We start from the raw sequence: 26955 nt of genomic DNA on the forward strand, positions 1-26955 counted from the left end.
AGGATATTTCTTTTCTAAGTGTTTGTTCTTTATACTGAATAAGAGCTGTTAAAATCCAAGCTACAGCTACGGTAAAAACTTGTGAACATTTAAAAAAGTGATTAAACTAAATAAAAAATTTGAAATTAACTAAAAAAAGGCATGAGTAGGATTAAATATACTCTCTGAAACCTCACAGGAGGTATAGTTTCCTCTGGGTAAATACTAGAAACATCATTTGTTCCTTTTCACATTTCCTTAACATTTAACAAAAAATTGAAATGTATTAAGGACTCATTTTATTATTGACCTAATCTCCATTTAAGAGAGTTTAAAAATTTTAAATAATATATTCTTGCAAAAACTCTCTAACAATAAAGCAGAGTATTAAAGCACAGTAAATTATCATGGTTACACATTATTATTATTATACTTTAAGTTCTAGGGTACATGTGCACAAAGTGCAGGTTTGTTACGTATGTATACATTTGCCATGTTGGTGTGCTGCACCCATTAACTGGTCATTTACATTAGGTATATCTCCTAATGCTATCCCTCCCCCCCCCCTCCCCCCACCCCATGACAGGCCCCAGTGTGTGATGTTCCCCTTCCTGTGTCCAAGTGTTCTCATTGTTCAATTCCCACCTATGAGTGAGAACATGTGGTGTTTGGTTTTCTGTCCTTGCGATAGTTTATTGAGAATGAACAAACTCAAAGAACATGAACTCATCCTTTTTTATGGCTGCATAGTATTCCATGGTGTATATGTGCCACATGGTGTTTGTTGAGAATGAACAAACTCAAAGAACATGAACTCATCCTTTTTTATGGCTGCATAGTATTCCATGGGGTATATGTGCCACATTTTCTTAATCCAGTCTATCATTGATGGACATTTGGGTTGGTTCCAAGTCTTTGCTATTGTGAATAGTGCTGCAATAAACATACGTGTGCATGTGTCTTTATAGCAGCATGATTGCCCTGGCCAGAACTTCCAGCACTATGTTGAATAGGAGCGGTGAGAGAGGGCATCCCTGTCTTGTGCCAGTTTTCAAAGGGAATGCTTCCAGTTTTTGCCCATTCAGTATATTAGCTGTGGGTTTGTCATAAATAGCTCTTATTGAGATACATCCCATCAATACCTAATTTGAGAGTTTTTAGCATGAAGTGTTGTTGAATTTTGTTAAAGGCCTTTTCTGCATCTATTGAAATAATCATGTGATTTTTGTCGTTGGTTCTGTTTATATGCTGGATTACGTTTATTGATTTTAGTATGTTGAACCAGCCTTGCATCCCAGGGATGAAGCCCACTTGATCATGATGGATAAGCTTTTTGATGTGCTGCTGGATTCGGTTTGCCAGTATTTTACTGAGGAATTTTGCATCGATGTTCATCAGGGCTATTGGTCTAAAATTCTCTTTTTTTGTTGTGTCTCTGCCAGGCTCTGGTATCAGGATGATGTTGGCCTCATAAAATGGGTTAGGGAGGATTCCCTCTTTTTCTATTGATTGGAATAGTTTCAGAAGGAATGGTACCAGCTCCTCCTTGTACCTCTGGTAGAATTTGGCTGTGAATCCTTCTGGTCCTGGACTTTTTTTGGTTGGTAGGCTATTAATTATTGCCTCAACTTCAGAGCCTGTTATTGGTCTATTCAAGGATTCAACTTCTTCCTGGTTTAGTCTTGGGAGGGTGTATATCTCCAGGAATTTATCCATTTCTTCTAGATTTTCTAGTTTATTTGTGTAGAGGTGTTTATAGTATATTCTGATGGTAGTTTGTATTTCTGTGGGATCAGTGGTGATATCCCCTTTATCAGTTTTTGTTGTGTCTATTTGATTCTTCTCTCTTTTCTTCTTAGACCTATGGTTACATATTTTAAACTAATTCCTTCCATGCCTGAATGTATTCAAGTTTTTTCTTAGGGCCACTTTGTGTCACATAGTGCACTAAATCTCTGAGAGTAGGGAAATGAAGAAATTTACCCATACCCTGAAGGAGTTTACTATTTATTGGAGAGATGAACAAGTATAGGTCACTGCAATGAAATGTTTGGGAATGATGTCAAATTATGCCTGGAGGCACTGTGGAAATGCACAGGAGAGATACTAACCTTGAAACAGTTGCTCTTCTCCAACACGATGAAAGTTGCTCCCTTCACTGACATTCAGTGAAAAAAGGCAAGTAGATGTTACTTGTGGATTCACCATTTTACCTGACAGTTGTAGGGAAAGATAAAGGTAGATGAAATTCAACCTTTCTTCTGAAATTTAGCAGCAGTAAGTGTTGTTTGGTTTATAATTGAAGAAGTTAAGTGTTTGGGTGATCATAATGGAAATAACATCATAGAAATGTTACCAAAAACGCAAGAAACGTTCATGGAAAGGGCAAAGTATAAAGGAAGCAGCATGACCTTTGTCTTAAGTAGACAGATTTGAATCACAGCTCTGTCACTTACTACTCATGTGTCTATAGACAAATCATATAAATTACCTAAACCTCAATTTCTTCATATGCAAAATGAAAAGAATACTAGCTTACTCATGGAATTACTATAAGCATTAAATAAGATAATGTTTATATGGCATTTTTCAGATTACCTGGGCCATCTTAAAGGACTAAAATGTGATGGTATAGATCTAATTGTAAATTAAACTAGGTATTTCAATGTAGGATGCTTTACCCCTGAGAGGGAGTCGGAGAATGTTGACAAGTGTGAAGCAGTGATCTGATTTCAGAGTGCCTGGAGTACCAAGCAGAGAATAAAGGCAGGGATATGGTTCATAATGACAAAGATCATGGTGATGATGACAGTGAAGATGATAATCACTACATCTCCTTCCAAAGCTTAGAACATTTATCACTTTGATTTCCTATGACCAATTATTTACTTATATATATATTTTAAAGTCTACTTAGGAAAAATCATGTTTCAGTTAACCCCTTTGCTAAGTAGACCCTCTTTGGCTCTAAAAGAAGTCAGAATCTCTGGAATGTCTTACTTGGTATTATATGAACCAATGTGAAATCACATATTCTCACTGAACAATTTTTCTACTCCTAGTGGTAAAATATGTAGCCTTAATATCCTACATGCATTGAGTCAGAATGAAGCTCAGTGACCAGTGAGCAATCTGAGATATTGACCTCATCCTACCTATTGTCTTACTTCCTGTGCATTGCTTATACTTAGGAGTGGCTTCAGCATTAGGTAAAATTCCAGCATTTGCTTTCTCTCTCTTTCACTTCCCTTTAACCTGAAAGAGTGCAAAAGCTTTGAATTCAAGCTCACTTGGATACTAATCCCGGCCCCAAGACTCTACAGCTTCCACCAAAGTACTTAACAGCCTCTGTACCTGTTTTCTAATTTGAAAAAGTAGTGGGTACAATACCTATTTTAGGAGGTTTAAAACTTCTTAAACATGATAGCAAATAACAGACACCTTGGATAGTGTCTGGCACACAGCAGTCACTAAGCATTCAATAAACACTGGCTTTTTTGCATTATTCTTTTCATGCACTGTTACCTCATTTGATTTAGGAGGGCAATGTTGGCTCCATTTTACAGATGAGCTATAAGATACGTTAAGATAATTTATTAGGCCACACATAGGGTAAGTAAAGAAGGGATTTGACCCTAAGTCTCCTAATGCTTGCCACAGACACTTTTGGTGCCCTGTGCTAACTTCCTCTTACAAGACTGATTTCAGCCATAGCTGCAGTAGATGGTTCCTGCAGTGGGAAATATCCCACTTCAGGCATCCACTGTACCATTTGTCTCTCCTCTTCTTGGTCTCAAGTGTCTCTCTAAAGGCCCTAGGAGTTTTCAGGCAAGAGAATCCTGGAAGTACACAGGAGTTAAAGTCCTTAACAATATCCTTTAATGAATGGACACTGGCATTCATTCTCTTACTTCTGACAGATAATTCTCAATTGCATTACTTGAGCCAGAGTTGGCTATAGGGGGAGCTATCTCAATAACACACCCTACTTTGGCTTTTCCTTGTCTATAGCATTCTAATTAATAACCCTTAATCCTGCTTCCTGGGATCACCCCCCCAATAAATGACCTGCACCTAACTCCTTGTCTCAGACTACATTTTGGGAACTAAAGGTTTGGGTGAGAGAAGAAAGGGTGTTTTGTTTTGTTTTGTTTTCATTTGTGTTTGTACAGCATTTCTCTCTATTTCTCCCTAGGTCACCAAGATGCTGGCAGTGGTTGTAATTCTGTTTGCCCTTTTATGGATGCCCTACAGGACTCTTGTGGTTGTCAACTCATTTCTCTCCAGTCCTTTCCAAGAAAATTGGTTTTTGCTCTTTTGCAGAATTTGCATTTATCTCAACAGTGCCATCAACCCGGTGATTTACAATCTCATGTCCCAGAAATTCCGTGCAGCCTTCAGAAAGCTCTGCAACTGCAAGCAGAAGCCAACAGAGAAACCTGCTAACTACAGTGTGGCCCTAAATTACAGTGTCATCAAGGAGTCAGACCATTTCAGCACAGAGCTTGATGATATCACTGTCACTGACACTTACCTGTCTGCCACAAAAGTGTCTTTTGATGACACCTGCTTGGCTTCTGAGGTATCCTTTAGCCAAAGTTGATTCATGAATTAGAAGAAAATGGATGACAAAGAAAATGAGAATCTGTGCAGTCATCAACAAAAGGGAGAACATGGCCAATAGTCATATGTGAAGACAAAGCAGATCAGTCTTTGTCAATGCTCTAACAAGTCCTGGCCCTAGATACTTTAACCCATGAGGATGATTCAGACTTTCCTTCTTACAAACTAGTATCACTAAAAATGGAACAGATCTGTGAAACAGCTAAATGATGGAAACTTAAAGTTTAGCCCTTTTCATTTAACTTAAGAAATTCACCATATTTTCTGGACTTATAGAGTTTCAATAAAATCTAGACATCAATTTACATTATTCATAGTAACCTTATCAAATGTCACTTTTCAACTCCCCTAATTTATTTATACATTCGATAATTTGACAACATGCAGATTTTTAAATGTTTGCATTTAGTATTCATTTTAACATAGTACAGGGCTAGTTCATGAATATCTGAAATTAAAGGGAAAAATACTACAGAAACATTTTATTTATTGAGTAAAAATAAGATTTTAGACATACATGTTAACTGTATTTTAAAAACTGCCATAATGTTTATAAAATTCTGAGATGATTTTTATATCTTAGAAGGTAGATAATCATCATTCAACTTTAAAATAAACCTCAAAATATCTGAAATTATTAATTAAGGAGAAATGTAGATTTTAAGATAAATCCAACTCTTATCAACTCTTCCAGCCTCCCACATGATGGGTGGAAAAAGGTAAAAACCCAGATTAAGTAACTGTGAAGATACAAACTAACATACAATTAAATTTGAAAAGTATAGTCAAGACAAAAGTATTTAGAATTAGATTTTGCCTCTTCTCATGATGCTTTTAAGCAAGAAAATCTTTTTGAACATTCTTGTTAATAAATTACTCAGCCATGTCAAGCAAATCATTCAAGCAAAATCTAGCTCAAAAGTCTGAAACATTCTCAAAAGCTTCGTTGTTATTCTAAGTCAGCCAAAATCCTGGTATCCCTCTTCCAGATGAAGAGCTCCCACTGAGAATTGTAGTCTATGGATTTTACTTTGGCTGCAATTGTCTTTCTTTCCTATCTGCTTGTCGTTTGTAGGTTCCTTTTTTGTTTTTCTGAAATGCTAGTGATATTTTATTTACAGATTCTAAAAGCAATGCAAAATTCTGTTGGCTTTATTTTCAGCAGAGTTAAAACTGATTTCATCATATTATCAGTATGTCATCTTTATATTTATGACTGACATCTGCTATTCCAGTGATTATTGGAGACTTGTGAATGAATCTGTCCAGGACACTTGTCAGTTCCTACCTGAATCTCTTACCTACTGAGATTTGGCCAACCAGAATCTCCAAGGGCAAAAATTGTCCTTGGTGATGGTTCAGTAGTCACTGATTTTTAAGGAGTAGATCAAAAAGTACCCATACCTTTACACGCCCATAGGCTGTCATTTTCCCTCTCCAGCCTATATCCCTATTTTATGGACTTTTCTAGAACCTAATTGCTAATAATAATTACGCCTCCCCATCTTCTTAATGAAGAATACACCATTCTACTTCTGAAACTTGTTTTTATGTGCTGTTTCATGGAGACTCTGCTATCCAGAACCTCATTCTAGAGTATGCTTTTTTTTGAAAATTGGCCTTATCTACTCCAGCAAGACATTTTTATCCTGTTACTATAACAGTAAATGAATGCAAGCAAATATTTGCAGGAAATACCCTAAAACCCTACCTGCATGACAGTAAGCAATCTATGTTAACTGACTTTTTGTTCTGGTATAAATATTAATCTTGGCATCGTATAAATAGAGCACCATAGTGACCCAACCCCAAATCACACAAGCACATGTGTGTTTATAAACACATACCCACACGTTCATAAATTGGTAAAAAAGGGGACTGGAATATATGAGATTTTTTCATTACAGAAAGGAACTAATATCATTGAGCATCTACTATGTCTCAGGTATGCTGGTAGGTAGTCAATCAACATTTTCTTCATCACAATTTCACTATGGCTGTGATTTCTCTGATGATTAGACCAGTATTCCTGTGACCTAATTCCTAATCAATAAAAAGTTATGGGTTTTGCAGAATGATTATATCAGGTGTTAAAAAATACAATTAGTTTAACATGATATACACAGAATACAAAGATGCTCTTCTTTGGAAATTTAATGTATGGGCTGAATTCTTCCACTTTAATTTTTAAAAAGTTATTTCTCAAAAATCTGTTAGTTTTAGACCACATGGGAAATCCATAAGAACTCAGTTCATAGTGTTTTAACTCTAAAGCAAATGCCATTTTAAAATTAAATGTTCCTATGTAATGTCCAATAGATATTTGAATTTACACAGAAGAGATATAACTTTTTAAAATATTCTTTATCACACTATACTCAATCATAAAATATTTCCATAAATAATCAAAACTTAATATACCACCAAATGAGAAATAAAGAGCTAGATTAAAATTTGCTGGTGAAATGAAGCAATGTTATTAACAGCCCTCCTTAATAAAAATTCCCTGTGTTCTTTTGTTACTTCCAATTTCATTAATTGCTGAGGGTCTTTGGTTAGATCTCACACCTGAGGTAATTGAGTAAAGGGCACAGATCATGAATAAAATGAACAAACATAAATTCCCTCTTAGGATCTAAGGGCTGTGAGTATATTTCTAGACCTTAACTTACAAGGCAAATATTCTAAATGCTGAAGAAAAATAAGACAAGTCCAAACTCTACAATCATTCTTAAACAAACTGAATGCACAGAACAATATACCGTGATAATATACCAAAATAAATGGCTGATTTGGCTAACCAATTAGCAATGTCAAAGGAAAAGCTATAGCCATAAAACTTAGTTTAGTGCAACTAAGTCTTAATGGATATTTGAAGTGTTTTATTTTCAGAAGGCTATGTTGGAATAATAAGAATAATAAGTCTTAGTAAAAGTTGGGTTGACATAGTTTTGGTTGGCTCTTCAAGAATAAAAGAATTTATATCATTCTAAACTATGTTAAACCTGTAAACATGATAAAGAGAAAATATTAACTTTCTGAAGGAAAAGATTTTATGTGGTTAACCCGTCAATGTATAAGTTCTATAAATATTATATTTAATATCATCTTTACTTCTCAACTGCAATTAAAACAGGGATTGGAATATTTATATATGAAGTAGGGAAACTCAATGTGAATGAGAGTACACCTAAGGGGAACTAGTCAGTTCCAGAGTCAAGAAAAAATGTTTTCAAATGTTTTAAGTCACTCATTCCCCTAGGGCGAAGCAAACATGAATATCTCCAGCAATTTATTTTTTATGTATCCTTAGCTGTCTACAATAAATAGCCATCAAAACCAAGATTTGACTGAGTCAACAAGCTTTCAGAATAATACACATGAAGAAATCTTACACAGCTCTGTGGTCATAAGTATTTTTCTCTCTCTTCCCTCTCCCTATCAAACTCTCATCACTCCTCAATCATCACTTTCCTCATAGCAGGAAGATTCATCTAACTTCATTCAAGACTAAACCTGGACATGAAATATCTTAAGTAAAAATACAAAATGTTCTTTCAAACGTATTTATGTATAAAAATATGTCATTGTTTTACAAACTTTCATTTTCATGAAATCACTTTTAAACATAGAAAAACTGATGCTTTAAATTAGAGTTCTCTTTATGTCCTCATTGACATGGTAGGAATCATGTACAGAGTTGAGAAGTTGGCATTTTAGAGGTTTCGGTCAGAAACTAATCAAAAAACACTCAATATGTGCAAAATTGCTGCAGAAATTTGTTTCAGCAGACAAACTCTCCCCTTTCTTATGAAGCTCACAATCCTACGAGAAAAAGAAGACCAACATGACATCACCTGAAGATATAACTGTTTGGCAATATTTAGAATACAAATCTGAGATGTCAGAAATACAATTTAAAGAAGCAATTGTTAATGGTCCATTTGAAATATCATAAGATGACTTTTAATACAAGGATCAATTTTACATGTTCTCATTCTACTTTATGGACTCTAAAGAGAAGTATCTGTTAACTTAATTCTTCACTGATTACACAGGAAAATAAGGTCAGATAAGACCCTGTACTATTTTTCTGATATGTTCAGTCTATAAGTATAATCTCATCACTCAACAGCAAACCTCATTTACAGGAGTTTCACATCGGAGAACAAATTTTGTTACTGACATGCTTAACACCAAATGATGACAATGCTGACATAAACTAAGTCTACAGGGTTCTGCTTCTAATATTCAAATACAGTGCTCCTCCGTATCCTCCGGCGATCCATTTCAAGACCCCTAGTGGATGCCTGAAACCGTGGATAGTACCAAACTCTGTATATACTATGTTTTCTCGATCTGATAATCAAGATGGCTACTAAATGACTTGCAGCAGGCAGGCAGAATGCACAGCATGAATACACTGGACAAAGAGAGGATTCACATTTTGGGTCAGATGGCACAAGATTTTATCATGCCACTCTGAATGCCTCTCAATTTAAAACGTACACATTGTTTATTTCTGGAACTTTCCATGTAATATTTTTGTGTAGAGGTTGACTGCAGGTAACTGACACTGCAGAAAACCAAACCAAACTGTGTATAAAGGGCAACTATTGTAACCCTCTTTTGATAAGAGGGATCATGAATGTCTGTGTACAATGTTGTTGGGTCTATTTACATTCTTCTACACCAAGCACATTCATGATAAAGCCAATATAAAGTTATTAATCCATATTTTGGAAATGACATCTGGAAAAATAAAAGAGCTAAATGAAGTAGTACAGCTAAAACAGTACATTGTCCAGAATTTTCAAACCTGGATCCAGCAAGGAAACAAACGATACTTTTAATGGCCAATAAACAGTGAATTCACACTGATTGCCTGCCTGGCCTCACGAAGAAGCATCTGAGTTAAGTCCATACTACAGGCTCTCAACTGGAATAATGGAAATGAAAGTACTTTGTAAATTATAAAAGTTAAAAGACTGGGATAAAGAGTGGAGTCAACTGGAGCTCTTCCAGTGTATTTGAGCCCTGAAGCAACACCCTTAAATTGTTATTTCATTCCTCACAGAATAATGAACTTAATTCTTGTGCATGTGGCTGTTCTCTGACTTCCAGAAAAGAGAGAGTATGAACTTCCTCAAAAATGCTATGGACTGATATTGATAAAGATGGAGGCTTTTGAGAAAATAAAAAGAAATAAATACAAGGGAGCAGAGTAAGACTCCATCTAACCAGAGATCTGAATTCAGAAGTCAATAAGAACATTATATTCCTGAAATGGCACAAGATGCCCTAGTAAGGAGGCCAAGTATTTAATCCCTAGCTAAGAATAATAAAACACTCCTGCTTTCATATACATAAGAGTTACCTGGGAGCTTATCTTAAAATGCACTTTCTTTTGGTCTTGCCCTAAAAAATTCTCATTTATTAGATGATTTTGATGCCTATAGTCTTCTGAGCACACCTTGAAAATCACTGAGTTCAGGCCCTCAGATAGAGCCTTCAAGGCTCTTACTTATTACATAATTCTTAATAAGCAACTAAACGGAAAGATCCTTGAGGGTATGTCTATTTCATCTTTGTATTCCACAAATTATCTAAACTATTATTTAGTTAACTATTATCTATTGGATGATATCCCTAAATATCTGTAAAATGAATCAATCAATCCCAGCTCAGAAATACATTCTAAACTTTTGATAATACCCAATTTGCCTATAGATCTATCTTCACAATCAGATAACTCATTGTGCTTGTTTTATTTTTTAAATAGTTTTCCTGGCTCATTGAAAGGCACTGCATGAAGTGTGCCAGATGATGGTCAGAACAATCCCTTATGTATGTAACATGCATGACAATTTCAATGGTACTCTCATGTCCATCATCCAATTTAATAATGAGAAAAAGGAAGACTAAAACATTGTTTCTGCTTTCAAGGAGATTACAATTTAGTGATAACATATTAACACAGAAACATGCCAGAAAAAGAAGAACACATAATTGGAAGCCAAATTGTATGATTTCAGACTATAAACAGCTTAGTTCTTCAGAGGGAAGGGGGCTTCCGTGGGGCTTGGAGTCATTAAGGAGGGCTTTGTAGAGAAGGTAGAACGTCCTTCAAGGATAGATTTGATTTAGATAGTTAAAGAAAAGATGAGCCGTGTGAGAAAAATAAGATGAGTAAAGAAAAGGAGACATAAATAAATCTTAAAGCAGGGCTCTTGATATTAAGAATGTATATCCAGAGCAAATCCAATTCATCAGGGATTAAGGAAGGCAACTAGTCCAAAAAAAAAACCTGACAAAGGAAGTAAGGGACCAACCTGTACTTATATTTGGTGAGGAAATGTTCACTCACACACAAGAATATAAAGTAGAAATGTATATAAATCTGCTATGTTTATTTTCTAAACTTTGTGAATTTCATTATCTATAGAGAATACAGTATACTATTTGTCTTATGTTGTAATTCTGAAAGTATTCTTATAGTCCTAATTTTCCAAGTGAAAAATATGTGTATATTTTTTTCTATATTATATTGTCATCATATGTTTAAAATATTTATATATGTGTATATTATTCAGGGGTCCTAAAAGACTCTGGATTTATCCAATTATGCTACATATAGAGATCAGAGCTAGCTCAGGGACCTAGGCCCTTCATGAACCTAAGCTTCGACATTAAATATGAAACTGAGAAACATGTAGTGATTAGCTTCAGGCTACTGTGATAACATTGTTGACTTGCATGTTGCTTATGATGTGTCTTGGAATATTTTGGCTTCCTTCTATCAGCTTTAGAAAGTTGTATGCTGACTCACTTCATCATTTGGGAATTAATCGTTGTGTCCTTGTGGGGCAAACATTCTTTTTTAAGAAAGTGCAGTATTATGTGCTTTACTGTGAGAAACTGTGTGTCTGTTCCAATATTGTATGGTGAGCAATAAAGCATCAAAATGAAAGACCTGGCTCTTTAGCTTTCTTTTTCTTCCAAATTATTTCATTTTTGGTGTGATTGGACCTTAAATCACTTGCCCCAAAGACTTCATTTTAATTCAGTGCCACTCACATGTACCATTGGTGGTTCTTCGAAATAATGGTAAGTAATACACAAATAGACATTTTAATTTTAATAATAAATTGAATGTGTCCATCCCATCCACTCCACTTAACTTCCCATTCTACTGATACATTTATTCTAAAAGGTGAGATAACGTAGACGAATCTATACAAATAAACCAGTGGGGTAGTAGCCACTTGCAGTTCCTCATGCCACATCTCCTCTTTGGTCCCATGATTTCAGGACAGCTATGGTAGACCATTCCATATACATTGCCATTCTCTCATCTTCAGCAAACTAAAGTAGCAGAGTTCTCCCAAGCTGTGTTACATCACTCCATATAAGCACAGGTAGCCAAAGATTTCAAGGGAGTTAATGCCTCTAAGGACACCAATCAAAAAGTGGGAAATAAAAACCAATAGAAAAATGTTCCAGGCTCTTATCTTCTAATGGAATATTTCTGAGGCATCTTCAAAATGATTCTTCAAAAGGTCCTCAGCATTACTGAGCCCCCATTCTTCATACTGGAAACCAACTCACATACCCTTCACCAACTTTTCCTCCTTCCTTGTCCCACTACTTGAACTTCCTCACTTTCACAAAGTTGAAAATATTGTAGGTTGAAGATGCATTTAATACACCTAAACTAGTAAGCATTGTAGCTTAGCCTAGCCTGCATTAACCATGCTCAGAACACTTGCAGTAGCTTATAGTTAAGCAAAATCATCTAACACAAAGGCTATTTATGAAAGAGTGCTGAATATCTCATGTAATTTATTGGATACTGTACCAAAGTACAGTTTCTACTGAATCTGTATTGCTTTCATACCACAGTAAAGTCAAAAAATCATAAGTATTATGAGTCAAACTATGGAAAGTCAGGGAACATTTGCATTTCCAATCAGAAGTTGCTTTCTAAACTATTGAAGAAGTAACATTGCATATGTATGTCAGTTAAAATACTTTTAATATAGCACAAATTTCATGAATTGCAGAAAAAAATAGTTGTTTCTCTATACTCCTGAACCATAAATGATCTTGTCATTTCAACTCAACTTTGTTCAAATTCTCCCCTGTGTAATTTATAAGTATTTTACTCTTAGAATATAATAATTACATCTGTAAAATAGAGATAGAAACACATCTAATTCATGAATGAATTATGAGAATTAAATTACATTATATTTAAAAGTAGTTACAAGATATAAGGCCCATAGTTTGCACTCAACATTTCCTAACAATTACTAATCAGACTCAATAAAAGGAATTCCAAACATCTGAAGCCATAAATACTCATTGAGAAATGCTGGGTACAAGGCACCTTTCTTAGTGCTACAATAAGACAAAAGAGGAAATAAGAATTGTCCTCAAGAATCTTACAATCTGGCCGAAGAGACCAAATACAAACATTTTAAATTTAGGTAACAGTACAAGGTTTAACTAGCAGTCTAAGACACCAAGAGAAGAAAAAAGGAAGTACCTGATAAATTCCCCAATCATTAACATAAACAATAATGGTCATGAAATTTCAGAAGAGAGAGATAAATTACTCCAGTCTAAACTAGAATCTTACTATTTTACCTGCTACAACAAAATACCAGAACAGGGTAGCTTATAAACAACAGCAATGTATGTCTCACAGTTCTAGAGTCCAGAAAGTTCAAGTCCAAGTCACTAGTACATTTGGAGTCTGGTGAGGGCTGCTTCCTAGGTTCACAGATGGTACTTTCCTGTTATGTCCTCACATGGCAGAAGAGCCAAAGGAGCTCCCTTGGGCCTATTTTATAAGGATACTAATCCTGTTCATGAGGGCTCCATCCTCAAGATTTAATCATCTCCCAAAGGCTCCACCTAATACTGGCACACTGGTAATCTGATTTCAACATATGAATTTGGTGGTGGTAAGGAGCCACAAATCTTCAGATCATAGCAGCTAGCAAGAAAAGACTTTGAGGAGGCAGTGAGATATGTGCTGAATGTTAAATGGTAGTAAAATATGAAAGGGCAGAGAAGGTATGGGGTGGAGTAGACAGAAAAGGAGACATTCAAAAAATGCCTGGAGCTAAAGCAATGAGAAGGAATAAGATGGTGTGGAGACAGACAAATGAGATAGAAACTGGAAACTTGTTTACCATAGAATATCAAGAGTGGAATAGTCTAAAGTCAGGTAATGCTCATTAAAAAAAGGAAATTTAGGGCCAGATGCAGCGCTTACTCTTATAATCCCAGCACTTTGGGAACCAAAGGCTGGAGGATCACTTTAGCTCAGAAAATTGAGACCAACCTGGGCAACATAGTGAGATCCCATCTCTACAGAAAATTTAAAAAGTTGCCAGGTATGGTGGCATGTGCCTGTACACCCAGCTACTCAGGAGGCTGAGGTGGGAGAATAGCTTGATCCCAGGAGGTTGAGCCTGCAGTGAGCCATGATTGCACCACTGCACTCCAGTCTGGGCAACCAAGTGAGAACTTATCAGGAAGGGAAGGGAAGGGGAAGGGAAGAAATTAAGAAAAAAAAAGAAAGAAATTTAGCTGGGCTATGTCTTACTTTCAAACTAAGATATTTTTTCTGAAAATATAAAGCATGATAATAATAACACTTTTTGCTTAACTTTTTTTCTGGTTTAGAATAATGGTAGTAGTATCTTGGCAACTTTTCTGTAAATCTAAAATTATTCCAAAAGAACATGTTTACTAAATAAGTAAATGTTGGTAATAGAAGTCCAAAAGAAAAGTAGTTTGATCTAGAATATTTCTCCTATAAGGCCCCAGATTATTTTGGCACTAAAGTTTTTTTAAATTAACCAAATGGCAAAATTATTTAAATTCTCTTTTCAAAATGACTAACAATGTTCATAATTCTTAAATCATAATTCGAGTGCAGCAGGGCTTTTATTGCAAGGATCTTTTTGAATGACTATCCCTTGAGTCAGTTTCATATTTTCTTATGTAACAATATAAGCCAGAAAAGTCCATCTCAACCCCAAATACACACACACACACACACACACACACACATATTGCCAAATTACAGAATTTTCAGAAGTATAAATCATAGGAAGCAAAGGGTCAACACAAACATCTTTCTTTCTTCACTTCATACACACATTTACTCACCAACTAAAATATATAACCTACCTACCACTCATGACTTTGGTTATGCTTCTCCAATATGAAATGGATACCAACTGACTCCATTTCATTAGCAGTTTCTAATTTCATTTCATTAGCAGTTCCTAATGACTCTGGCTTTGCCAAGTTATCCTCAGAGAAACTCCGTCACTGATAATTAAATGGATTTCAACTTTTACCCTATACTCCATACCTTGAATGTTAAATGTCTCATGCCCTTGGCTTTTATGACAGGTGACATGGTTGTGACAACTTCTAACTTTTAAGGAAGACTAATTCTTGAGCTGAAAAAACTCTGAAAAATAGGCAATAATACCAACAATTAGAATAGTTGTTTGTTTAGCTTCTAAGTCCTATTTGTCATGGTTGGATAGATGCGTACAAAACTATTTTGAGACATTACCCCAACAGACAGATAAAGAGAAGAAAAATAGAATTTTAAAAAGATCAATGAGAAGTCTTCCAAATAGCATATTCTGGGTTAGATTTATTGGTGGAATGGTTTTTAAGAGTTTAATATTCAATATTTCATGTGAGTACCATTATTTCATTCACAATCAGTCATTTTCTTGGGGAGGAATGCAATTGGCCACCAGAAGGATCTGAGACAATTGAAAGAATCTGTCCCTTTGCTTGGAATATTGAACACATTTTTTTAATGCCAAGATATTAAGGATGTGAAAACACTGATTTCCATGGCCAGGTGGCAAACTACAACTTGGGCAAATTGGGTGGTTGCTGAGTTTGCCATTACTTCTTGATCATCTAGGCTATATCTCATAATGCCCTTCTGCCTGCTGATCAGAAATGGCAATGAAGATGATTAGTATAAAATGCTGTTCTTTAATTTCTTACGTGAGTTGCATATATTTGGGATTTTTATCAAAATTTAATATTGCCATGGATTATGATTGACATGATATAGTCAAATAGAAGAGCTAGAGGGTTTGGGACCTAGCATCAAAACTGCTGCCTACATGAAGCAGACACTAAGAAGAAAGTGTTGAGGTGATGGTCATCTATCTGTGGAAGTAGAGAAAGAATTCAGTCCAATAGGGAAAACGTCAAACACATAATCAACTGAAGGCAACAAATAAGTAGTCAGATGGAGACCATTTATAATTCCAGGGAATTCTCCAAGACTAAACAGTGTCTGTGCTTAAAACAATTGACTGTGCCTTCTGAGAATGTACAATTAGTAAGCATTTCTGTCTTGGTTTTATGTGCTTTGTATAGAGGTGATGTCTAATGGCCCTCTCTTCCTCTCCTCAGCCTTGAGTTTTATTCTCCTCTTCCAAACCATCTCAACCCCTACCTCATGCCCAATATACAACTCAAAGAGGTAAAACTTGAAGATGGGGGTGAGAATATTTGTTTCAAACATTTCTTGGTAATAAAATATACCAAGCATTTAATAATTTTCTTTTCTTATATTGAGTCAAAAGTGCCTGCTCCAAAACCTCTGGGACAAGCTGCTGCATCAAAATGTCACAGGAGCTACAAGCTTATTTACCATGATGGCCTCAAGGCAGCTTTACAATGTCTTCTGATCTTTCTCATCATCTTTCTCTTTCTTCTTCTCTACCTCCTCCTCTACCATTATTTTCTTCCTATTCATTCTCTTTCTGATCCTTCACAGAGTGTTATTTAAAACACTTACTAAAACATCAGGGAGGGACAAAGTGGGCTTATTAATAAGAGATTCTTCATACTTTAATCAAGCAATATTTTCCTAATTAGGGAATATTTCCCAGAAAAGATTCTAAAAGCTTATTCAATTTACCACTGCTTTGACCAGAAAAAGCAATCTATGCTAGAACTTAAATTTATAATTTTTAACATTAAAAACACATAGACATAAAGCTACACTTTCTCTGTATCTGTTATTGCAGATTGAAGATCTTTATTCAATTAAAGATTGACTTTATATATTTAAGGAGGATTAATGGATAGATCGATGAACAGATAGAGAGATAGAGAAATAGATCAACCCAGCCAGAAAGGTAAGCAGATATTATTTGAATATTTAAGTTGCTAAACAATGACTTAAATGCTCTTTAAAAATGCTTTTAGGGTTACTCTTGGCACACTTTTTCCTCCTACTATTCTCACTACAAGTTCACTTTCTAGAAGTCTCATCCAAACTTCCACAAGTTCACAAGTTGCCTTTCAGACATCCCTCATCTTCCACTCTCACCCCTCTTGTTAAAAAAAGGCAACTTGGCCGGGCGAGGTGGCTCACGCCTGTAATCCCAGCACTTAGGGAGGCTGAGGCAGGCGGATCACCTGAGGTCAGGAGTTCGAGACCAGCCTCAACATGGGGAAACCCCGTCTCTACTAAAAATACAAAATTAGCCGGGTGTAGTGGTGCATGCCTGTAATCTCAGCTACTCAGGAGGCTGAGGCAGGAGAATTGCTTGAACCTGGGAGGCAGAGGTTGCAGTGAGCCGAGATAGAGCCATTGCACTCCAGCCTGGGCAACAAGAGCGAAACTCCATCTCAAAAAAAAAAAAAAAAAGGCAACTAACTCATTCCATACACTATCATCTGCCAGAAGCAATTTCTGCATTTGTTTTTTATTACCCCAGTAGGATTTCACATTCTGCAAGCTTCCATTTCTGAAACAACACAAAACAAATAGAAAGTTTATCTCATCAGATTTTAGAAAAAGTCGTCAGATGCAAATGTGCTGAAATAATGGAAATGCAGTGAAAAGAGTGATCTCTGCCAATAATTTGGCATTAATGCAAAGTGCCCTAAGGCAAAGTGTAATGCCTCTGTTTTCAAGTGAATCGAAATCTGAAATCCCAAATACATATTTGTACTGTGTGAAATAGGAGGAAATGTAGTTTGTATTCCCCTGGACTTCAGCAGCCTATGGACACAAACTAAGTCACATTAGGGTTAACACGCAATTTCACTAGGTGGCTAACCTCCCTACCTAAAACAGAGAACCTCAGCTTCCCCTTCAGATATTTCCTGCAGGGTGGGTATCACACTGCTCAGGGCTTACCTTGTTCTTCAACCTGAGCCTATTTTTTGACTCAAAGCCACAAAAGGATAGCCTTCTTGCTGCCATGGTTTCGGGTTCCCCTCATGATAATGCAGCTTTGCCCAAGGAATCATCTCTTCTGACTTCAAAAGTTGCAAAAATTTCCATTGTCATAAAGAACTGCACTTATTTCCCTGCTCCATGTAAATATCCCCTATCTCCTATGTCATATCATCTTTTGCCATAACCTTGGTTCTAATGTCACTGCTTTTTCACTGTGTATAAGAATGACTCTCATGAAAATAGGCTCTCAGTTTCCACCTGCAAACACTCTCTTGCTAGAAGATCAAATCCAGCCTGGGTCCACCCTGTCCTCTGCCTCCTCCACCTCTGCTCTCAGACACTCAATCACAAAAAACTTCCATCTCTAGCATATCTTCCCCCCTAATATAAGTCAACTCACAAAGGTAAATAATGGCAGGCACTGGCTAGCCAGAACAGCAGACTGAATTGCAGTATCGGTTCAGTGAAAACTACAATTGTATTGAAAACAGGCTGTTTGAGAAACAAAGTAGATGTGCTAGTTTCCTTCTTTTTCGAACATGGAAGAAGAGTAAATGTCAACGGAAAGAAAAACTCAAGGGATCCCTAGCTTACTTCATATCTGAGTTCAACCCTACCCAAACAAGAAGTACTAACACCAACTAACATCAGATATCATCACTTATGGCTTCAGAATATCTTTCAATCAGCAACAGCCTCAAGCATTCAGATGACATGAGTGAGGGGCAGAGCCAGAATGAAACAAAACATATTTGGTTGTCATTAGACTATAAATGACTAAAAAGAAAAATAATCTACTTAGTGTGGCCAACTAACATCTGATAAAACTGAGGTGGAATTTTGAAATCAAACAGGGAGATTTAACTGTCAAGATCCTAAAAGCAAACATATTCACTGGTCTTTATTCTGCCTTCCAGCTGTTATTTTGAAATCCTGTAGACTGGACTGAGATTACAAGGCATTCTACCCAACAAACCTAGACCTGCTGACTTTTTTCTTTCATTTTTTTTTAGCGCATTTGGAGGGAAGCCACAGAGTCCACACTCCACTTTCCACAGCCGTTAACTGATGGATTCACAAAATTCAATTTTGTGGTGAAAGGCAGCAGCCTTTCTCTCTCCATGTTTTAGAGACCATCAAATTATTCATTCCCTCCTTTCACAGTGATCTCAGGAGTGAGTAAGTTCTAAATCTCCACCTGCAGGTAAATAAACAGAACTTTCATAAGCAAATGAAGAATGCAAACCAGAAGCTTAATCTTGGTTTGTACATGCAAATCAAAAAGCAGCAGCTCAGCCAGGCTCCCTGAACCCAGTAAGACTAGAGTCAAGTAAACATTCTTTAAATGGAATCCTGGAAGCTTATTTCCCTCTTCGTGTATTACCTCTCCTGGAGAAATTTCTCCAGCAATTAAAGGTGTCAAATTCATGCAGAGTGCCTGTTACACAGAGGAAACTGCACACAGAAAATTGGGAGACACATCGCAGCATCAAGTACTGTAATTAAGAAAATTGTTTTTATGCTTTTCTATGAATATGAATGACTGAATAAATGACTGAGCACCACCACAGCCTCTTCATTACTGAGACAGCCAGAGACAGAAGAGGCTCCTGGGTCTTCAGGAGATCTGAGAAGAGTTAGAAGGAGGAATAGGGTCAGAAGCCAATTGATCTCAGTAAAACATAGGAGCCTGTACATTTGCAAACAGAAGATAAAAATAAATGAAATGTGCAGCACAGGTGCAGGTGCTGAAACATAGCCTGAGTCAGAGATAGGAAATAAACTGTCACAGCTGGAAGGTACCTAGGAAAGGCATGGGATCTATACTGTGAAAGTGGACTGTCAACTCCCTGACCTCAACACTGCTCTTGATCCTGCTCTTACCTCCTACCCTACTAGGAACATTTACAAATTTCTCTGTGTTCACCTCTTTGTGCTTCTCCAGAAATCAAGGCTGGTGTAAACTGGAAGTTCTAAAAGGCTGAGAAAGAAGCAGCGAGACACTGAACTGGGCTCTCGGAAATGCCCCATGCCTACCTAGCAGAAATGGGGAAGGTCTTGGTCAAGAGTCACCTTTGGGAAAGCATGGAGGAGGAACTAAAGGCTGAAAAAGGGGATTTGAGAGGCAAATGGAACCCAACATACCAGGGGCAAATGAACAGCCAAGGAAGAGGAATTAGGGCCCCTTACTTGGGTATTGTTTGCAACAAAAAGGAATAGTTGCATGGTCCTAGCTCACAATTTCCCTGTTAGACTTGGTGACATATTCCAAACCAGTCTTCAAATTTATTTTGCAATGTTCTGGATTTCCTTGAGTTTAGTCTTTCAGATTAAAGAGGTCTTTGAAGATACAATTAGGAGCATTTAAACTTATGCCTCTGGTGTTCATTGTGAGGAAATATTTATAATAGATAGCAATTAGAAATAATCTAAAAATTCAACATTAGAAGATTAAATTATGATAATCTATAGATGGAATATTATGGGATCATTAAAATTATATAGTAGTAGTACTTAAGATATAAAGCAGCATTTGTGTAATATTCTGATTTTACATACATGCATATGTAATTTCAACTTGTATTATTTGTATAGAAATTTTTAAAGCCCTTTATTTTTAGCAAGCCAAGACTCACTTGAGTAGCCCTTTTGGTTGTTGCGGTGTAGGAAACCAAAACCTTTTGTAACTTGAGCAGGTCATGATCTCAGAAGAGTTACTTGGGAACCCAGATAACTTCTGAAAATCAAAGGAACACAGCCTCAACACTGTTGCCTGAAAGAAGAACTTAGGAAGAAGATCTGATGGGGCTTTCTGGAATTGCTCCGGTCAGGTTTCATTGGCAAGAAATAGGAACAGGGCACCTGAAATAAATTTACCTTGACAAAAAGGTAGCTGTCTAGGCTTTTGACCCAGTCTTAAGAACATAGCCTAAGAGTGTATGTGGAAAGGCTGGTTCTAACACTGCATGCAGCTGATTTTGGAAATTCTCTGGAACCACCCCTTAGGGATACGGTGGTTGTGCACTCGGAAACATTGACTTAGCTAAGACAATAGTCCTTGGGAATCCAAGTGTAGAATTTAGATGAAGCAGAATATGAAAGACATACATGCCATCTGCCCTTTCAATTTAGGACTGGCCAGCTCCAGCATATGCACCAACTGAACCAGTTCTGAATGACTCCATAGCTACTTCTTTAAAAAAAAATTCAGTAGTTTTTGGGGAACAGGTAGTGTTTGGTTATATGGATAAGTTCTTTAATAGCAACTTCTGAGATTTTGGTGCACGCATCACCCAAGCAGTGTACACTGTACACTGTACCCAATGTGTAATCTTTTATCCCTCATCCCCCTACCACACTCCCCTCAAGTCTCCAAAGTCCATTGTATCATGCTTATGCCTTTGTGTCCTCAGAGTTTAGCTCCCACTTATAAGTGAGAATATACAATGTTTGGTTTTCCATTCCTGAGTTACTTAATGGTGTCCAACCCCATCCAGCTTACAGTGAATGCCATTATTTCATTCATTTTTCATGGCTGAGTAGAATTCCGTGGTGTATACATATACATACATATACACATGCACACACACACACACACACACACACACCCATTTCCTTTATCCACTCATTGATTGATGCGCATTTGGGCTGGTTCAGTATTTTTGCAATTGTGAATTGTGCTGCTATTAACATGCATGTGCAAATGTCTTTTTCATATAATGACTTATTTTCCTCTGGGTAGATACCTAGTAGTGGGATTGCTAGATCAAATGGTAGATCTACTTTTAGTTTCTAAGGAATTTCCACACCGTTTTCCATAGTGGTTTACTAGCTTACATTCCTATCAGCAGTGTAAAAGTGTTCCCTAGGTCAGGAGATCGAGACCACGGTGAAACCCCATCTCTACTAAAAATACAAAAAAATTTAGCCGGGCGTGGTGGCGGGCGCCTGTAGTCCCAGCTACTCGGAGAGGCTGAGGCAGGAGAATGGCGTGAACCAGGGAGGCAGAGCTTGCAGTGAGCCGAGATTGCGCCACTGCACTCCAGCCTGGGTGACAGAGCAAGACTCTGTCTCAAAAAAAAATAAAAAAAAAAGTGTTCCCTTTTTACCACATCCACGTTAACACGTTATTTTTTCATTTTTTAATTATGGCCATTCTTGCAGGAGTAAGGTGGTATCACATTGTGGTTTTGATTTGCATTTCCCTGATAATTAGTGATGTTGAGCATTTTTTCATATGTTTGTTGGCCATTTATGTATCTCCTTTTGAGAATTGTCTACTCATGTCCTTATCCCCCTTTTGATGGGATTACTTTTTTTTTCTTGCCGATTTGAGTTTCTTGTAGATTCTGGATATTAGTCCTTTGTCAAATGCATAGTTTGTGAAGATTTTCTCCCACTCTGTGGATTGTCTGTTTAATCTGCTGATTATTTCTTTTGCTGTGCAGAATCTTTTTAGTTTAACTAAGTCCCATCTATTTATCTTTGTTTTTGTTGCATTTGCTTTTGGATTCTTTCTCATGAAGTTTTTGCCTAAGCCAATGTCTAGAAGGGTTTTTCCAATGTTATCTTCTAGAATTTTCATGGTTTCAGGTCTTAGATTTAAGTCTTTGACCCATCCTGAGTTGACTTTTGTATAAGGTCAGAGAAGGGAATCTAGTTTCATTCTTCTACATGTGGCTTGCCAATTATCCCAGCACCATTTGTTGAATAGGGTATCCTTTCCTCATTTCATGGTTTTGTGTGCTTTGTCAAAGGTCAATTGGCTGTAACTATTTGGATTTAGTTCTGGGTCCTCTATTCTGTTCCATTGATCTATGTGCCTATTTTCATGTCAGTACCATGCTGTTTTGGTGACTATAGCCTTATAGCATAGTTTGAAGTTGGGTAATGTGATGCCTCCAGATTTGTTCTTTTTGCTTAGTCTTGCTTTGGCTCGGGGGAGCTCTTCTTTGGTTTCATTTGAATTTTAGGCCTGTTTTTACAGTTCTGGGAAGAATGTTAATGGTATTTTTATGGGAATTGCATTGAATTTGTAGATTGCTTTTGGCAGTATGATCATTTTTACAATATCGATTCTACCCATCCATGAGCACGCAATGTGTTTCCATTTGTTTGTATCATCTATGATTTCTTTCAGCAGTGTTTTGTAGTTTTCCTTATAGAGGTCTTTCACCCCTTGCCTAGGTATATTTCTAAATATTTTACTTTTGCAGCTAATGTAAAAAGGGTTGAGTTCTTGATTTCTCATCTTGGTTGTTGTTGGTGTATAACAGTGCTACTGATTTGTGTATATTGATTTTGTATCCTGAAACTTTACTGAATTCATTTATCCGATCTAGGAGTTTTTGGATGAGTCTTTAGGGTTTTTAAGGTATGTGATCATATCATCAGCAAACAGTGACAGTCTGACTTCCTCTTTACTGATTTGGATGTTCTTTATTCCTTTCTCTTGTCTGATTGCTCTCGTCTGCTGTTTGAAGTGGCTGGCTCATAAGATGGCAACCAGCAGCCACTGGAATAACATGGTCTCTTGTTAATATCCAGAGGAGGAGAGAGAGAGGAATCACTGTTCAAGGATGGAATATGTCTTTCACATTAGTCTGATTGAGCCAACTAAAGTCAGAAGCCCATTCCAACATCAGTAACAGTAGTGGCCTAAGAATTACCTGGGAGTAGCTTACATATGTAGAAAATTGCAGAGTCACTGTTATATTTGGTGCAACTTGGGAGAGCAACTTTCTAAAAGTATAAAAATATTTCTGTCATCAGTATGCAAGTAGTATGACCAAAAAAAAAATGGCTATATTGAGTTTACAGATTACTGAATCAGTGTCAGTAGTGTTGAGCCAAAAGTTACACTCCATCTAAATTCAAAATACTCCCAGTGCACTCACACAAAGATTTCATCTTTTAACTTTTCCTCCATTGTGTGTGAGCTGCCTACAGTGAGGCTTTTAGGCCCCTCCCTCATGAAAATCAATTGCTGGTGACTCTACCCTGTCACAGCTGCATGCCCATGAACTTAACCTCCCATGTGTACACAGATTTGGTTTCCATCTGGGATCCCCACTAGGTTAGCAGCCTCCAACACTAAAAATAGAATTGAATCTGAATGATTCAATAGACTGCATATAACCAAGTCTAAATGATTGTAAATGATTGTTCAAGTTAAAATCCATTTCCCAAATGGTCAAATTGATGTCATCTGATTAAAGTATGCCATGCTGGACTTTAAAGGCCAGTTTCTTATAAGACTTTGTATTTAAGGCAATGAATTGAGTTTATAAATCTTTCAGATGTCAGTTGCCTGAGAGTATTAGCTTCTGAGGGTTAGTTTACATTACACATTCTCCAGTTCATAGACCCATGCCAACTGGAGTCAGTGAATGTATAAATAATGAAAGCTCATTTATTAAGTAATAATTTATTAAATACCTATGATATTCCAGGCACTGTACTAGGACAAGGCCATTCCATTCTCAATTGTGAATTCACATATATTTAGTTAACACTGAAATAATTTTTTTTTAACATAGAGATCTGCAAAGTGCTTTGGAGCCATGTAGACTAAGTGGTACATTCTTTCTGAAGATGTCAGGACAGCCTTTACAGAGAAAGCAACATTCAAGAAAGGTTTTTAACATGAGTAAAATCTTAAGAAAGAGAAAAGAACCAAAAGAAAGTATTTTCAGGAAAAGGGAATTTCATGGACAAAAGCATAAAATATAAACAAGTATAACAATTTCACAGAATGTTAAAGGGCAGAAAATTTGTTAAGATGATTTTAGGAAAGGAATAGATCGGTGATGTGGAAATCAGTAAGCAACTGGATTGAGATACTAAAGACATGGGTTGGAATTTTTATTCTGTCACTTAATATCTAGGTCTCTCTTCAACTGTAGATTATGGATGTTAATCTACCTTAACTGTTTCACAAAATAATTGCTGACCATGCTGCAGCAGGTAGAACCCTTGCCTAAAGATTTAGCAAATACTGATTCTCCAAACTGTGACACTGGCACCTAAGAGGGTACCTTGGTGGGACCAATCCCAGCCATCCTTTCATCTACTGTGAGGAGGGATTTGGACACTAGTCTGTATTTATGTGTTATGATACTTTGCACCAATACTCAACAGATACAAAGGCTGGAATATTTTTGGAATAGTTGATTTATTATTAAGACAAAAACAGGTAAAGGTAATACTTGACTGAATCCTAGACATGGTTAAAAAAAATCTGTATGACAGTTTAAGGCCACTTCAGAAAATTTGAATATGGAGTCAATAGTACTGTATCAACGTTAAACTTTTTCATTTTGACAAATGTACTGTGGTTATTTAAGACAATTTACATTCTTAGGAAATGAATGAGGAAGTATTTAGGGGTAAAGGAGCATGATGTCTTCAACATACTCTCAAATGGGTACAATAATTTCTTGTTCTCTTCTTGCAATGTTTCTATAAGTTTTAAATGCCATTTTAAAAAGGAGAAAAGGTGACTAAGGTTTCATACCATCCAATAAGCCATTAATTTATTTGTCATGTCCACCTGGGGACAATGACAATAGAAGTGACTCCAAGGGAATTTTCAGAAACTACGAAAGAAGACACCTCCTTGGGCAGGCAAATCTTTGATCCCTTCACAAGTTGATAGCTGCCCACAACATCACTACTACTACTAGTGTTAATTCTGTATGCCTTGAAAAATTGACTGAATTTTTGATATAACCTAATTCTTACTGTGAATTGTTACTCACTCAGAACTGAATTTTTTTTTTCAGATTGGTCCAAGCATCCTTATTTGAATACACTTCTTCCCCAGATTCCTGGTGTTTGATTTCTTATTAAGTGATAAGACTTGCCATGAACGAATCTGCCACTTGGCAGGATAAGCTACTCAGATTTTTCATTCATTGTGGTCCTCTAATTTTCAGTTTCAGCTGTAAAATGGAGACATTAATTCCTGCCCCCCTTATCTTAAAGGATTGCGAGGAGCACAAACAGGAATAACTTGTATGTAGGTTTTTGCAAACTCTAAAATCTAACACAAGTTAGGAATTTGTGTAACTTAATTGTTATGTCAGAATCAAAGGCTCACATGGAGTTTAACCCTTCCTTTCCTCTACTCTGGATTATTCCTGGGGCCTGAACTGTATTGAATTTTGAGGTACCTTGCTTCCTACTATTAAACTATCTCATGGAGCATTTTTCCTATACAAATATAACAAATGCTGAACATTTTCTGTCCACAGTACTACATGAAATGTAATGCAGATAAATTACTGAATGAAATATTTTAGAGCAAGCTAGAATGACACCACCTCAAAAAACTAACAAAGAATGTTTGACTTTCTAACGCACATTGATTTGAGTCATACTTGGTTTCAGAGATCACTAATGAAAAACTCATTTTACATTTATGTATTTGGATTAAGTATGGCTTGGTCTACTTCTTAAATCCCATAAATTTCATCCCAAAGTAAATTTTTAAAGATTAAAATAAATCCTATGATAAGAGGGTTTTTGTTTTTCTAAAATATTTTCATTTTTAAAAATTAAATAACAGCCTGGCATGGTAGTTTATGCCTATAATCCCAGCACTTTGAAAGGCTGAGGCAGGAGGATCGCTTGAGACCAAGAGTTCAAGACCAGCCCTGGCAACATAGTGAGACCCTGTCTCTAATTTTAAAAATTGGTTAATTAAGGAAGTAGGTAAGGAACACAATATTATTGAAACAAATTTTTAAAAATCAGACTCATGTAGAGTAAAAAAAGGTAGTTACTATCAACAGTGTGATGTGTACTTTTCAGCCTTTTCTATATATTCAGAGAGAGAAATAGAATAGATATATAGCTTGAGTTTGTTTTCTTAAAGAATGTTGTACTAAACATGCAAATCTGTAACTTGATTTTTCTCATTTAATTTTATAGTATCTAATGTCTGTACTTAAAGATAGTCCTCATGCTTCCTTTGGAAATAATTTTTAAAAATCTCTTAGAGAAGATCCATACATCACTCAGGTTGAAGAACATTGGTCAACTGCATATTATTCTATTGTGTGGATGTATCATGATTTACTTACATCCGTCTATCA

At 36.4% G+C, this 26955-nt stretch overlaps 1 protein-coding gene across 1 annotated transcript in view; it reads left to right on the plus strand.

Moving 5' to 3' along the window:
• TRHR (thyrotropin releasing hormone receptor) overlaps nucleotides 1-6683 on the plus strand; it is a 35694-nt gene extending 29011 nt beyond the window's left edge. Inside the window, exon 3 of the mRNA XM_003256109.4 lies at nucleotides 4175-6683. Within this exon, the coding sequence (XP_003256157.1) occupies nucleotides 4175-4582 (408 nt within the window). The 3' untranslated portion in view covers nucleotides 4583-6683. The remainder of the gene's footprint in view (nucleotides 1-4174) is intronic.
• Nucleotides 6684-26955: the final 20272 nt, after the last annotated feature.

This window comes from Nomascus leucogenys, chromosome 16 (genome assembly GCF_006542625.1).
Source record: "Nomascus leucogenys isolate Asia chromosome 16, Asia_NLE_v1, whole genome shotgun sequence".
Classification (NCBI taxonomy): domain Eukaryota; kingdom Metazoa; phylum Chordata; class Mammalia; order Primates; family Hylobatidae; genus Nomascus; species Nomascus leucogenys.